Below are 16,448 nucleotides of genomic sequence, written 5' to 3' on the forward strand. Positions count from 1 at the left end.
TATTGTTAGTAGATTTACTATTCTACTTCTGTTACTGCTATGTATCCCTGTGGCCACCGTCACCACAATAATCATCACATTCAGCTCAAGAAGTACAAAATAACATTGAAGAAAGAAAGAATTATGGGAAAATCATTTCCTTATCACTTACCTTTACTGGTAAATATTAAAATGATACAGTTCAGAAAAAACTTCTCTGGACAGTTACGGTTCCCTTGGTGCTCTACATTTTATTCTAACATTTTATCACAATTTTGTCAAAATGTTCTTGTTTGGGCCAAAGGAAAAAATCTTCACATTACTTTAAGACATCCATCTAAATTGTTATAAATAGCTGTACATTCCCTGATCATGTTTACAGAGGCCTTTTAAAAATCCCTATTCAGGGCTTCCCTGGTGGTGCAGTGGTTGAGAGTCCGCCTGCCGATGCAGGGGACACGGGTTCGTGCCCCGGTCCGGGAGGATCCCACATGCCGCGGAGCGGCTGGGCCCGTGAGCCATGGCCACTGAGCCTGCGCGTCCGGAGCCTGTGCTCCGCAACGGGAGAGGCCACAACAGTGAGAGGCCCGCGTACCGCAAAAAAAATAAAAATAAAAAAAATAAAAAAATTCCTATTCGGCTTGGTCATTTTTGTCAATCATTTATATAACATTCAAGTTCTTCAATACTATTCCAGATTGTGATTGTCAAAAATGATCAGGACACTTTTAATATAAGACTAAATAAATGTAATATGATAACAATATTAATTCTCTGCTCTCAAATCAAATAATTGAATGTTTAATTATCCACTAGAATATTTAGCATAACTTGGAGTCAGTAAAATACCAAAAGGTAAGAACTCTGTGTCCTTGAGTATGAGGAGATGTGAAACATGCATACCTGAAGCATGTCAACTATTATACAGCAGCGTAAAATCAAGTGTTTAAGTGTGTAGTTGAGGCTACAGGTATTACAGAAACACATAAACAAAGATCACTGTATCTAGACGAACAACGAAGGTTTCACGGGAGAAGTGGATGTGGACTTGAATTGGAATAAGAGGATGGGAAGAATTCTGAGAAGGAAGATTCATATAGGCAAAAATAAGAGGGAGAAGCTGCCTAGCCATATGGAGAAGAGTAATGGGACCAACTTGACGAGCGAATGATTTACATCCAGCAATAACGGAAGGTCAGTCTGAACTTAAGAAGAACGTTATGAAGTCCCTCAAACACTATGTTGAGGAATCTGATGGTGAAATAGGGTGATTGTGCAGTGGTATCACTAGCAGAATATAAAGTCCTTTTAGAAGTAATACCCTGGCAGATTAGAGTAGAAGAGACTAGGGGTAGGGAGAAATATCAGTGAGCTTCTGCAGTAACTTAAGTATGAAAGACGGTTTAATGGGGTTTTCTCTTATTTAGGAACTTAAACTATAGAGCCAAACTGAGGATGACTGACGATGAATTCCTCCGTTAAGTATCTTGCTTCTAAAAGGGAACAAACAGCAAGATTCTGCTGCAATGAACATTGCGGTGCATGCATCCTTTCGAATTATGGTTTTCTCCGGATATGGAGTGGGATTGCTGGGTCGTATGGTAATTCTATTTTTAGTTTTTTAAGGAACCTCCATACTGTTCTCCACAGTGGCTGTACCAATGTACATTCCCACCAACAGTGTAGGAAGGTTCCCTTTTCTTCACGCCCTCTCCAGCATTTATTGTTTGTAGATTTTTTGATGATGGCCATTCTGACTGGTATCAGAAAAACAAATATCGTATAATATCGTTTATGTGTGGAATCTGGAAAAATGATACAGATGAACTTATTGGCAAAGCAGAAATAGAGTCACAGATGGGTAGAGAACAAACTTATGGTTACCAAGGTGGGGAAGAGGGGGGACGAATTGGGAGATTGGGATTGACATATATACACTACTATGTATAAAATAGATAACTAATGAGAACCTACTGTTTAGCACAGGGAACTCTACTCAGTGCTCTGTGGTGACCTAAATGGGAAGGAAATCTAAAAAAGAGTGGATATATGTATACATATAACTGATTCACTTTGCTATACAGTAGAAACTAATACAACATTGTAAAGCAACTATACTCCAATAAAATTTTTTAAAAAATTTAAAAAATAAAAAATAACACCCCCCCCAAATAAAAAGATTCTGCTGAGTTCTGAGGATAAAGCTGCCTTTTAACATTGACCCATCACCCAAACCAACCCAAAATAAACAGAACTCTAGGAGAGTTTTTGAATTTTAATGAATATTTATTAAGTACCTCCTATATGTAAAGCATTGGTCTATACTTACAAATAAACAAGACAAAGTTCCTTCTTTCATAAAACTTACATTTTGCTGGGGGAAGGTGGGACAGTAAACAAACACATAAGTGTACAATATGTTACATTGGTTGTCTGAGAAGGCCTGGCTCTTCTGCGCAGAAATCCGAAAGGGGACGAAGCAAGTGAACAGGAGTTTCTAGGCGGAGGGAACAGGAGGTATAGGGGTTTTGAGACATCCGTGCACATGGCTTGTTGAAGGACAATCAAAGAATCTGGTAGGACAGAGCTGGACTGAGCAAGAGAATGATGGAAAATGAATCAGGTGGGTGTTGGGAGTGTGGGTTTGGGGACTGCGGATCCTGTAGGGTTTTATAGAACATGGAAATAACTTTGGATTCATTTTTGAGTGCATTGGAAAACCACTGTAGATTTTTGAGCCATGGAGTGAAAGAGGAATGATTTACTTAGTGAAGAGTGACATTAAAATCCACCCCCAGTCCACCCCTAAACATTCTCAAGGCTGAGGAAGGAATTCTAAATACATCACTCAGAGAAACTGGAAGCACTTGCTTCTCCTGGTTGGTACCTCCTGAGATGCAGAAATATCTAAGCCCAATTTGCAGCTGTCCCTGGAGGGAAGTATAGAAAGGAGTTTGGGGCAGCTTGACATGGGGGTTGGCAGCCTATATGACCACAAGAAAAGGTGCTTGCTTCTCAGTTAGAGAATTCTAATGGCCAGATATTGTCTGGAGCCGCTCTAATGATAGGGTAAGACAAGATTGCCACACCGTCGATCTTTAGCATGGCGCACGTGAGTGCATTTCCTATGAGCCAGTGGATGTCTTGCAAGATGGCTAGGCTTGAGCTCCCTTGAAGTTACACTGACCATGATGGTGGGTTTTGGGGGGAGGGGGCTCCAGCAAGAAGAGTGTTTGGTGTGTCCTGCTCTGTTGGCACCATAGATCAGTTGCAGAGGGCAACACTCATGTGAGAGAAGTTGGCTTTGGGGAGATCCTCATGGGTTCTCTCAAGGAAAACACAATTGTTCAAAAAAGTGCCACCTTCCACAGAGAGGGCTTGGATGGCTATCCAGTGATGGAAGTAAAATAGTAACATTGGGAAGAGGCACATTTGAATGCAAGGGAATAGGCAAGAAAGAGCAAGGAGGGAGGAAGGGCAAACTGGGATCAGGTCTGAGCCTGTGAAATGGTGGAATATTTGAACTACATGTGAGCTTAATATTTTGCTGGAGATGGAATGGACTTTTTTTTTTTTTTTTTTTAGATTTTTGTTAGACTCTTTCTGGCCACACTGTGCAGCATGCAGGACCTTAGTTCCCTGACCAGGGATCGAACCTATGATGCCCCCTCCAGTGGAAGCATGGAGTCCTAACCACAGGACCACCAGGAAATTCCCAGAATGGACTTTTTAATACTTGATCATGAATCTTAATGACTAAAATGAGACTCATAACTAAAAAATAATGTGAAGGCCATAAGGTATTCCTGAAAGGTTTTTCAAGGGTTGGGGAAAGGACATCCAAAATATTATGTTTAGGCAGCAAGTAGTAGGCAAAAAGTAAAGCGCTTCCTCCTTGTATCTCACTGAATTAAGACAAGTACATCAACATAAATGATAAAGCATGAGCTAGGGTTGCAGTGGTGGAAATGGAGAAGAGGAACAGCCATGAGAAGATGCTCCAAAAGAAAATAGACTAAAATTGATATTGAGTGTAATCAGGGGATTAAAAAAAATCAAAGCTAGATGTCTGCGATCATATGCAAGGCGGTGGTGCCTTTGCAGAAATGGATGTTGGAAAAATTGGGTTAGATGAGAATTAAGGCTTGAGGTTATGGAAGTGATGGGTGCCTATCATTATAGAAAATCAATAGGCAATTGAATATATGGGACTGGAGTTTAGGGAGAAAACTGGGACAGAGATCTTGAGACATCAGTATGATGAAAACTGTGAGAATATTTGAACTATTTGAGTAGCAGAGGGAGTCTTTCTGTTGAGGACACCCACAATTAATGAATGGAATTAGAATGAAACCAATAAAAGAAACCAATGAGTGATCAGGGAGCCAGGGATAAGGCGGCAGTTAAAGGCCAAAGTGAATTGGGGGGAAAAACTGGATTTTGTCGAGATGCACACAAAGGCCTCTCAAATGCTTAGCGACTGAGCTGCTTCTGTGGGAACCCAAAGAAGTCGAGAAGTTAAAAGGAGTTTGGGAAAGACAGGGAAGTGAGAAAATGGAAATAGTGCTGGCAGAGTCTTAAGACTAAGCTCAATATTCTGTAAGGTCTCCTAATCAAACACTGAGTTTGATGATCAGAATTCATTGGCCATCAGAACTACTATTTCCTGAAAGCCATTATGATTATCAGACTATTGACTGGGTGTGTACATCAGTTCTAAATACACTCTGAATGATCTCTTTTGAGAGGTCTTCCCATATCTTCAAAGACTCAAGTAGACAATTCCAGTCCAAATTAAAAGCTGTCTCAAGTTAACCATACTGGCGAGAAGGGGAGTTGAGAATATGGACGAAGAAGTCATCTGACATTCTACATCTACAGCCCAGCACACTCCCCATTTAAAAAAATAAAACGTGGCTCAAAAAATTGTTTTTAATTGTAAAATTATTACTTCAGTATTCAAGCTATCAGTCACTGAAAAAAATCAGAGAGGGAAAATAACGATAGAAGAGATTTCCTGATATCCAATGTCATAGTATAAAAATATAGAGGCCTCAAAGTTTCACCCAAATTTGGTGAGGCAAAAGGGGAAAGTTCTTTTTCCACAAGCTATGACCTGTCATGCCATCCTCAACCGCCAGCTATGTACTTTGAAAAGCTAGGGGGCTTTCTAAATGAAGATAGTGGTTTAACCTTCATTTAGAGACACAGACCCCGTGCTGCTATCATAAGGAAGCTGGTGTGTAAAAATATCATTTACATCATTCAGGAGCTTGAAGCAAACATTTAAACAATTATTTGTGAATGCTACAAAGACATTATGCCTCAGCCTTCTCATCAACAATACAGCCCCAAACTGATGTGGAACTGTAAAAACTGCCGTGGATCCCATTAAAGGCAATGAGAGACATGATCTGTGTTCTCTCTTTCTGCTTTCCCTTGAGCTTCATGCCTGGAAATCATGCATCTTGGAATAGCAGTCCAGTCATGTAATAAAAGCTCTTCCTTGTTTATGTTCTTTTCTTAGCTTATCCATTTATGGAGAATAAATAAGTGAACTTATTGGAGCGAACTTTACAGTACCCAGTAAAGCTGTCAGTTGCAGTGTTTGTCATATTTCAATCAAAGCCAGAGCCAGCTAGCTATCTTCAGCCAGTGCAGTCTCTACATTCTCGAGGACCAGAATTAATGAATTAGCTATTGATTAAATTCTACTCTAGCAAATCCACCAAGGCAAATAAATGAACTACCCAGGGCACGTGTAGGCCACGGCCAGACATGTCTGGGTTATCGATCAGTCGTTAGCATTCTTTGGGGATATAGAATCAGCTGATGATAATATGACAAGTATGGAAAATGTGATGTAGAAACAGAGCTTGTTTCTGGAGGAGTAGCTTATAAAACTAGAAGGTTTCATCTGATCTTTCTAAATAACTTTGTGTGCTATGACATCTTTGGTTTATATATAATGGAAAAAACATGTGTAAGTGCTTGTACTGAAGATGTTGTAGTCAAAAGCAAGGTATAAGTTAAGGCCAAAGACAAAAATGACATGCTCCATGCTTATAATCAAACAGGCTGGTAGGCTATTGGTATATGTTACGAAAATATATAAAAGTTAAAATTTGCTGATGACTGCTTTTTACCAAAAATAAACAAAGATTCTAAGAAATATGTGTCTTATTAGAACCCAAAATATTCTAAATGCTATAGAAGCAAACCCTGTCTACTGACATTTGTCTGGAAGGATTTCACATGTGATTTTGCATGTTGCTAATATAAAAGAGATTTTCTTAAACCAAAATAGAAACATAACTAACAAGTATACACTGCCAGAAGTATAATGAAATTACACAAACAATAACATGCACACAGGAGGCTAACTGCTTTGGTGTTGGTGTAATTTTGATTAATGGCTTGGCGCCTATATCTGCTCATTAGGGTCTTGCCTTTGGAAAATGTTGCCGTGCTACGATAGATCAATTTAAGAAAGGAAAGATTGTACATGCCAATATTTGGTTGTGAATGATTTCCATCAGTTTTTTTGCTAGATCTTTGACCAAAAAGAAAAAAAAAGGAAATAAAGTTGCCAAAGGCATGGGAATAAAGAAAAATATGGAGGGGTTCGTACTTTCTGTGCTGGTCAACATGGAGAAAGCCAGTTATAGCCTCTCTCTCCCACTGATTACTGCTAAAAAGTCTGCTCTAGTTACAAAAAGCAATCACTCAAGGACTCTGAAAAGTTAACAATAGAGGCAGATCGGGAGGGGAGCCAAAACTTAAAGAGCAAACATTACAGGATGCGTTTACCATCATTTCCCCCCTTTGTTTGTCTCCCATCTTTAACCCAACAGCAGCCCCAGTGTGGAACCGAGCACTGGGCAAGCACAATCTATGAGAGGAACCCAATCTTTCTGGCCAGAGTACAAGAAGGCCTTGCAAGCCAAAGGGTATGATGGGTATTCCTGTTTCATTTTATTTCCTCTTTTTCCTCTCTTTTTTCCTGCTCTGAGGATGATTCCAGCCAAGGAGCTGCATGATGGCAGTCCTGGCCAAATGAGAATCTAAAATCCTGAGAAAAAACAAGCTGTCTGACCAGAGAAATCGGGGAAAGCACCCCTGTGGTCCAAAATCTCGTTTATTTTTTCCTCTATTTTCTCTCTAATCTCACTGTCCCCCAAACAACCCCATTTACATAAACTGTGAGGTATATTGGGAAGCTAAAATTACAAGAGAAACCATGTCTTTCTAGCCAAAGATTTGGGAAAGGAAGTCCAAGTGATGTGAAAAACATGGGGGAAATCTCAGAGAAGAGAAAGCTAGGCAGTCTACTAATTCTATACATGAACCAATACAAGTTCTAACTCAACTCCAAGCTGCACATGCATGGTTGCCTCACAGGCAAAGGAAATCTGAGCACTGTAGCAAAGACTTTGAGATCTGAACCATTACATAATCCCCCAACTAAATACCAGATTAACCAATGAGAGGTGCATGCGTGGGGCAGATATAAAGCAGCGCAGCAAAGCTTTTGAAGGATGAACTGATATTACAGCCATTGACCACATAAGCCAAGACAGAATTTTCAGTCTGAAGCTAACCAGTTGATTGCCTGTTGAAACAAAAACTCCAACCTTCTTCAGAGGATTTTAACAGGACTCAGATCACAACCTGATATTTAAAATGTTCAGGACACAATCCGAAATCACTCAAAATTACACTAATCCAAAGAAAGCTGGAGTGGCTGTATTAGTATTAGACACAATATACATGATGACAAGAAAATTATCAGGATGAAAAAGGAATATTACACAATGACAAAAGGACCAATTTACCAAGACACAAAAATTTGAAATATATATGCACCTCATAATAAAGCAACAAAATACACGGGGCAAAACCTGATAGTTCTAAAAAAGAAATAGATAAGCCCACAGTTATATTTGGAGATTTCAACATGCCTCTCACAATAATTGATAGAACAACCAGGCAGGAAATCATTAAGTGTATAGATGACCTGAACATCACTATCACTCAACTCGACCTAATTGACATTTATAAAATGCTCTAACAACAGCAGAACACACATTCTCCTCAAGTACACATAGAATATTCACCATGACAGATCATATTATAGGCCATAAAATAAACCTTAAATAATGTGAAAGAACTGAAATTATAAAACCATGTTTCAGATCATAACAGAACGGTACTAGAAATTCACATTCACAACTTATCTGAAAAACCTCAAAATATTTGGGAATTAAGCAAACCACTTCTAAAATAATTCATGAGTCAAAGCAGAAGTAGTAAGAAAATTTAAAAGTATTTTGAACTAAATGAAAGAAAATGCAACATTTCAAACTTTCTGAGATTCACCTGAAGCAGGGCTTAGAGGAAAGCTCATAACTTTACATGGTTCTAGTCAAAAAGAAGAAAGATCTCAAATCAATAATGTAGCTTTCCTCTCTAAGAAACTGGAAGAGTAAGATAAATCCAAAGGAAGAAGAAGAAGAAAATCAATAAAGAGCAGAAATCAATGAAATGGAAAACATAAAGCAATAGAGAAAAAGCAATAAAACCAAAAGATGGTTCTTTGAAAAGATCCACAAAATTGATAAAACTCTAGACTGATTGACTATGAAAGAGAGAAGACACTTATTACTGTTATCAGAAATGAAAGAATGCAAATAAATTCAGACTCTACGAACATTACAACTTTCTGCTCATAAATTTGATAAATTTGGTGAAATTAACCAATTCTTTGCAAACACAAGATTACAGATCTCACTCAAGAAGAAACAGATACCTTGAATCATCCTACACTGTTAAGGAAATTAAATTCTGAGTAAAATACCTTTCAACAAGGAAAACTCTAGGCAAAGGTGAGTTTCACTGGTGAATTCTACCACATTTAAGAAATAAATACCTTTTCACACAATCTCTTCCAGAAAATAGCAGAGGAGGGAATATTTTCCAACTTATTTTATGGGGCCAGAATTACCATGTTACCAAAACCAGGCAAAGACATTACAAGAAATAAAAACAGTTCAATATATTTTATGAGGATAGTCATAAACATCCTCAATAAGATAACAGCAAATTGCATATATAAAAAGGAAAATACATCACAACCAAGTGGGGTTTATCCAGATAATACAGACTAGTTGATTATTTGAAAATCAATCTATATAATTAACCATATTAACAAATTATATGCAAAAAAGGCATTTAACAAAATTCAATATCCATTTATGATAAAAACTCTCAGCAACTAGAAATAAAAAAGAAGACTTCAACCCGATAAAAGGCATCTCTAAAAAATTCATAGGTAACATCACATGTAATGGTAAAAGAATAGGAACAAGTCAAGGGTGTCCGCCTTACTGAATGAGCCAAGGCAATAAGGCAGGAAAAAGAAGTAAAAGACACACAGATTGCAAAGGAAGAAATAAATTGTTTATTTTTGCAGAGGACCTATGCAGACCCAGGGAATCTACAAAAAAGCTCCTCAAAGATCCTAAAACTCATAATGAGTTTAGCAAGGTTGCTGCATACAAGGTCATTATACAAAAATTAATTGTGTTTCTACACCCTAGTGATAAACAATTGGATTTCAATGTTTTTAAAGAAACATTAAGAGTAGTACTCCCCAAAATAAATAGTAGGTATAAATCTTATGAAATATGTGTAGGATCTGAACACTGAATTCTACAAAACACTGATGAAATACATGAAAGAGGATGCAAATAAACGAGCAATATGCTGTATTTATGAAGTGGAAGATGTGGTATTGTTAAGGTGTCACTTCTCCCTGTATTGAACTATAGATTAAGTGCAGTCCTAATCAAAATGACAGAAGGATTTTATAGATATTGACAAGCTGATTCTAAAATTTATATGGAAAAGCAAAGTAATGAGAAAGGTCAGAAAATTTTTTAAAAAGCTTAAAGTTGAAGAACTCATAATACATGATTTTACAACTTACTGTAAAGCTACAGTAATTAAGATTGTATGATACTGGTAAATGAATATGCACATTGATAAACTGAACAGAATAGAGAATTCAAAAATGATCTATAAAATGTGTTAAATTGATTTTGACAAAGGTCTAAAAGCAGTCCAAAGGAGAAGATATAGTCTTTCCAACAAATTGTGTTGGAAAAATTGGATATCCCTATGCAAAGATGTTAACCTTGACCCACATCTCAGTTTATAGAAAAATTAACATAAAATGAATCATAGACATAAATTCAAAATGTAAACATATGAAACTTCTAGTAGAAAAAATAAGAGGAAATCTTTGTGACTTGACTCAGGTAAGGATTTCTTAGATACAACACCAAATGCACAGTCCATGAATGAAAAAAGTGATAAACTGAACTTTATTGAAATTTAAAACTTTGCTCTAAATAAAAACAATTAAGAGAATGAAAAGACAAGCCATAAATGAGAGGAAAATATTTGCAAATCATATATCTGACAAAAAATTCAAATCCAAAATATACTTCAAAAATATGAACTCAACAATAAGAAAGCAACAAATCCAAGTAAAAAATTAATAAAATATTTGAAAAAGCACTTCATCAAAGGAGAAAACAAATGCCAAAAAAGCATTTGCAAAGATGATCAATATCATTAATCATCATGGAAATAAATGTAAATTAAAACCATAATGACACACCACTAAACATCTATTAAAAGAGCCAGAGAGGGAGAGAGAGAGAGAGAGGAAAAATTCTTGCAGAATATCAAGTTCTAGCAAAGATGAGAAGGAACTGGAATTCTCATACAATGCTAGTAGGAATGCAAGATGTTACAGTCACTTTGGAAATTGGTTTGGCAGTTTCTTTTTTTTAATTAATTTTTATTGGAATATAATTGCTTTACAATGTTGTGTTAGTTTCTACTGTACAGCAAAGTGAATCAGCTATAAGTATACCTATATCCCCTCTTTTTTGGATTTCCTTCCCGTTTAGGTCACCACTGAGCACTGAGTAGAGCTCACTGTGCTATACAGTAGGGTCTCATTAGTTATCTATTTTATACGTAGGATCAATAGTGTATATATGTCAATCCCAATCTCCCAATTCATCCCATTCCCCACCTTTCCTGGCAGTTTCTTATAAAGTAAGTAAAATGTAAACTTATGCTATGATTCCGCAATCCAACTCTTAGTTATTTATCCATGTGAAATGAGAATCTACGTTCACGTTACGTACATAATGTTTATATCAACTTTATTCATAGTCACCAAGAACTGGAAACTACCCAAATGGTACGCAAACTGTGGTATATTCATACAATGGAATACTATTCAGTAACAAAAATTAACAAACTATTAATATATGCAATAACATGGATGAATCTTAAATGCATTATGCGGAGTGAAAGGAGCCAGGCTTAAATGGCTACATACTGTATAATTCCACTTATATGACAACATGGAACAGGAAAAATTATAGAGAACAGAACAGAGCAGTGTTTGCTCAGTTTGGAGGAGGGTGGAGGAGTAAGGAAGTGGCTATAAAGGGGCCAGTGTGAAGAAATATTCTGACATAATGGAACAGTGTTATATCTTAACTGTAGTGGTGTTCATATGCTTGACAAGTTCATATGTACTTGTCAAAACTCATAAAACTGAAGCAAAAAAGAGTGTATTTTACTATATGTAAATTAAAAACAAAATAAAAAAATTAAGAGAATAATTAAAAAGTAAATAAATTTAGCAAACCCAGAATCTTTTTGGAAGTTTAATTCATTGTTAAAATTAGGCAGTTCTCTTCACACCCTTGTCAGTTTTTACAGAATCTATATTTTTTTCTCTTCACCTGTCTTAAATTGCCTCTCTGCTAATCCAAAACAATATCAGTTGATATCTGACTGAGTATGGAATTGATAAGACGAAAAGGTTCTTTTTTTAATTCAGAATTTTAAGGCATTGTTTCATTGCTTTCTTGTCTGATAATGTCATTCAAATTCCCAATGCAGTATGTACACCATCTGTCTTTTCCTCCTAGAAGTTTTTTGGATGTGCTTTTTTTAACCTGGTATTTTGAAATTTCCTGATGATATCCCTTTATTGGCTCTTATTTCAATCACTGTGCTAGTATCTATAGTAGCTTTTAATCTACATACTGGTATCTTTGGTTCTGGGATATTGTCTTTTCCTTTTTCTGGTGTGGGGGGGGGCATATTTTCTTGTCATTTTTCTTTGATTATTTTCCCCCTTCTTTTTCCTCTGTTCTCTCTTTCTGGAACTCTTATTATCCAAATATTTGATTTCCTGGATTTTAAAACTTTCTCTTAAAAATTTCATTTGTATTAACATATTTACGTTTTATTGCACTTTCAGAGACTTTACCTTAAATTTCCAATTCAGCTCTCACACTTTTAATTTCCATGAGGTACTCCCCCCACCCCTCACATCCTGCTTTACTTTGATTCTCTTTTCCAAGTAGGATTTTTTGGTGTTGTTTTATAGATAGAGAATGTCTTTTTATCCCTCTGAGATTGTTATGGATATTTCCCTCATCCTGCATTGTCCCTGTGTCTATTGAATTATTCCTCTGTTTTAATTTTGTTTCTTTTCATCTTTGAGATTTTAAAAAAAGATGACTAGAAGCTTTATATTGTATATGAGTGAGGCTTCCTGACTGATGTACTTTACTACTGTGTGACCAGATGGTTAGTTACCTTTTCTGTTAGGTGATCCCTATCTGCTAGTTCCCGGAAGTATTTTATTTGGAGTCATTCAAACTTTTCCAGAGAAGAATGCCCTTCCTGTGTGGAAACATTTATGACTAGATATTTGTTTCTAAAAACAGGGCTGGGGAAAGCCACTGAGGTGCCATCATTCTAATTGTAGTCTAACCACTTTAACATGATTTTTACCTTTGGCCCTCATCCCAGATTTCCACTGTGCCTAGTAGCCCTAATTCCTAAATACCTCTGTTCAGTTTCTTGAGAAAAAAAACTTCTAATCTCCCGGTGATGGAATATGCCACATGGAGGAAGAGAAATAGACACATGGCTGAATAATACAGAGGTAGGCAACCTTGCATTCTGTAATGGCTAATTTTACGTAATGGGTAATTTTTAACTTGACTGGGCCACAGGGTGTCCAGACATTTGGCTAAACATAATTTCTGGGTGTATCTGCAAGGTTGTTTCTGATGAGATTAGCATTTGAATCTGTGGACACAGTAAAGCAGATTGCTCTCCATAATGTAGGTGGGCATATCACCCAATCAGTTGACGGTCTGAGTGGAATGAAAAGGTGAAGGAAGGGAGAATTTCCTCTCTCTGCCTGACTACCTGATCTAATCAGTCTTCTCTCACTCTCAGACTTGGACTGGGATTTATACCACTGGCACCTCTAATTCTCAAAACTTTGGACCCGGACTGGGACTACACCCCCAGCTTTCCTGAGTCTTCACTTTTGGTTTTGTTTCTCTGGAGAACCCTGACTAATTACAGGTCCCAACCACTCTTTTGTAAACTTTCAGCTTTGAACTTTACCCCATCTTCCTCTTCTTCACAATTCTGAAAGCTTGTTAAGTGCTCAGCCATTGAGGTTCTCCCGGCAGAGCAAATTAGTTTGTTTTATGTCATTATCTCCCTCTGCCAACCAACACTTTGGTTGTAAATTTCACCACTGTACAAAGTCATTTGTCTCTCCCTGCCAAATACTGCTTTCAAAAATTGTATTAAAATCTCTCTTCTGTTATTGTCATCTGCTTTGCTATTTTCCTTGCTCTTGTTGTATACCCTTTTTAATGTTCTTGCCACCAATTTACTATATTTGGGGATAAGCAGTCTTTAACTACAACTAAAAAATATTTTTTCTCTGTTATCATCTGCAAGCATCTTCTTAAAAAATATCTTAGAGGCAGAGAAACATATGGGTATTTGCTCTATTTCTAAAAAAGCCTGCATATTATTTTTAGCTACATGTAAATATGTAATCTAAGACATATTCCCTTATGCCATTCACGTGAGCTTGAGTCATAAGGATGCTAATAGGCAAGAAATGTGGCAACATCCACCCACCTACCTATACTTCTTCCTTGAGTTCTTTAAGAATGAACTCAAATGTCACGTCTTTCATGATGCCTTCACTGATAATCATGGGTAGAGCTTGGTATTTTTTTTATGCACTTCTTGCACATTATAAGCTTCTGTTGTAGTGTTTCTCACACTGTTCTATAAATATTTGTTTAGGGAAGTGTCTGCCACAGTAGACTGGAACTGTGAAAACTTAGAACCATGTCTTATATTTCTTTGTATTACTTTCACTTCTTATATTATTATACCCACAAGTGTGTTTGCTGAAAAATTAAATAAAGCTTTTTGGTATCCCTTAAACCTGACCATCTTCCCCCTACAAGGTAGGCAATCCTGTGGATAGGTGGGCAAAATCTGCTGAGGGAATTATCAATTAATGAACATATCCTACATTAGATAGATATCATCATGTGTTTTATAGATGTACTCAAGAAAACAAGATATGGCTTTTGCTCCAAACATCTAAGAATACAATTACTTGAGTTTTTCTAATTATTTTAATCACTAGTTCCCCAAATCAGTACAGATACTATTGAACTGATTAACAAAAAAAAAGACCTAGAAATTTCAATATGTCATAAAGGAATCCTTCAGAATTGAAATATTTTATAACAGGTTGATTATTTTAGCCAGTGTGCATGTGTGTACATGGGGTGTGTGTATGTGTGTATGTGTGTGTAGATGAAGGGTGATTCATTTGGTTGGGAGTATGATATGGGAATGTATGGGAGTATGATATGGGAATGTATGATATGGGAATACTCAGGTTTCTTTCTCTAGCCTTGGCTTGATACAGAGAGATGAAAACTTAATATCACTTTTGGCTTGGGAAACTTGATGTTAAATCTTTTTCTTCTTATTGCTATTTTGAATTGAAAAGAGGCTCACTTTCAAACTTTGATCACTGCTCAGCAACAAAAGTATACAGAAAAATAAAAGGATTCTATGAAGAATCTGGTAAAATTGGTAACAGTTATTCAATAATTTATCTCCCGTAATTATCTTACCGATGTTTCTAGCTTTAGGGGAATCTGATATCTCTAAATCTAATTTTTTCAAAGAGATTAACTTAGAAGGTAGTCATTCTAGTTAAAGTTGTATTATTTGCCTCACGAAAGGATTTACTGAAGGACAACTTTTCCATGCACTTCAGCATTTGTTCACAATTACTGAGTAAAAGGAAGTGAAGCTGGGCAATCAGGGATATCAAAGCTTAAATGTTAGGGGACGTGTCTATTGGAGATCAATACCTAATAATATCAAACATTTGATTTACACACATATTTATAGTAATCTACTAAATGAGATTATCATGGCTGGGATGATACCTTTGATTTTTATTTTCATTGTTTATGATCAGTTCTTTAGATTAATTGACAAAAAATTTGTACCTTGAAGTGATGCCATGAATTGTGGGAGCTGGTATATCACTTGGACTATCTTCCATGGTGGTGATTTGGGTTCCATTGCTTTTCACACAGGCATATTTTGTGCAGACTTCAACCTGCAAATGTTAGTTTAGAAACGAATTACTGCAAATACTTTCAAAATACAGATTGCTGATGGACTGAACCTCACCCACCCTCATTTCACAGGAGTCTCATAGTTCTCTACAGCATCTTAGGGTTTAATCAATCTTAATTTTTTATGTTAATTGAGTCTGGTGGGAAAGGTCAAAATAAAGCACAGAAATGAGCTCAGAACAATTGATCTAGTGATTCAAATGGTGATGTTTAGTTTCTGGTTCCAACCATTCAGAAAGAGACAGACATATTCGTCTATTTGGAGCACAGTTAAGGAAGGGAGGATGTTTAGGTGACAGTTGGCAAGCATAATATGTTATCACTGCATACTGCTCTCTGGATCTATAACAAGAGAGGGTAATGATGATATCTTCTGGAAGTCTTGACACTTTATAGCAAATAGCCTCAATGCTAATGTCTAATGGAAGAAAAATGAGGTCTAGGGAAGCTTTCCAATATGGCTGAGCTATTTTATATCCATTTGTTCCAGCTGCAATTGTATTTTTACCTTAATCACAGCAGAAACTCATCACTCACCCTTTAATTCTACCACCTAATCTGAATAAAAACCGAGGAGGGTGGAATAACTAAAGATTAGAAATCAGGTTCATCAAGCATCAGTAACACAGAAGGAACATATTCGATAAGAGGGGGGAGAGACAGATGAACATACAGGAGATCGCTCGTGGACAATCTACAAAGCGACACCCTTCTGCTCTCCATTAACATGTAAACCAAAGAGGAACTGCACTTTTTCCAACGCTAATTTACTTTCAGCATTTAATACATAAATGGAGGATACCAGATACTGATGAATCTTAAACACTAATCCTGAGCCTTTAAAGCAACACAGTTCTCTGAATTTCAACTGGCATTTGA

The 16,448-nt window shown here is 36.6% G+C and overlaps 1 protein-coding gene across 1 annotated transcript in view; it reads right to left on the reverse strand.

Moving 5' to 3' along the window:
* The window catches only part of USH2A (usherin), a gene marked incomplete at both ends in the record, with an annotated part of 783,425 nt that overhangs the window by 221,854 nt on the left and 545,123 nt on the right, over positions 1-16,448 (reverse strand). The window contains one exon of the mRNA XM_082834448.1: positions 15,438-15,550. Within this exon, the coding sequence (XP_082690574.1) occupies positions 15,438-15,550 (113 nt within the window). The remainder of the gene's footprint in view (positions 1-15,437; positions 15,551-16,448) is intronic.

The sequence above is a fragment of the Leucopleurus acutus genome (assembly GCF_964270905.1).
Source record: "Leucopleurus acutus genome assembly, chromosome: 2".
Classification (NCBI taxonomy): domain Eukaryota; kingdom Metazoa; phylum Chordata; class Mammalia; order Artiodactyla; family Delphinidae; genus Leucopleurus; species Leucopleurus acutus.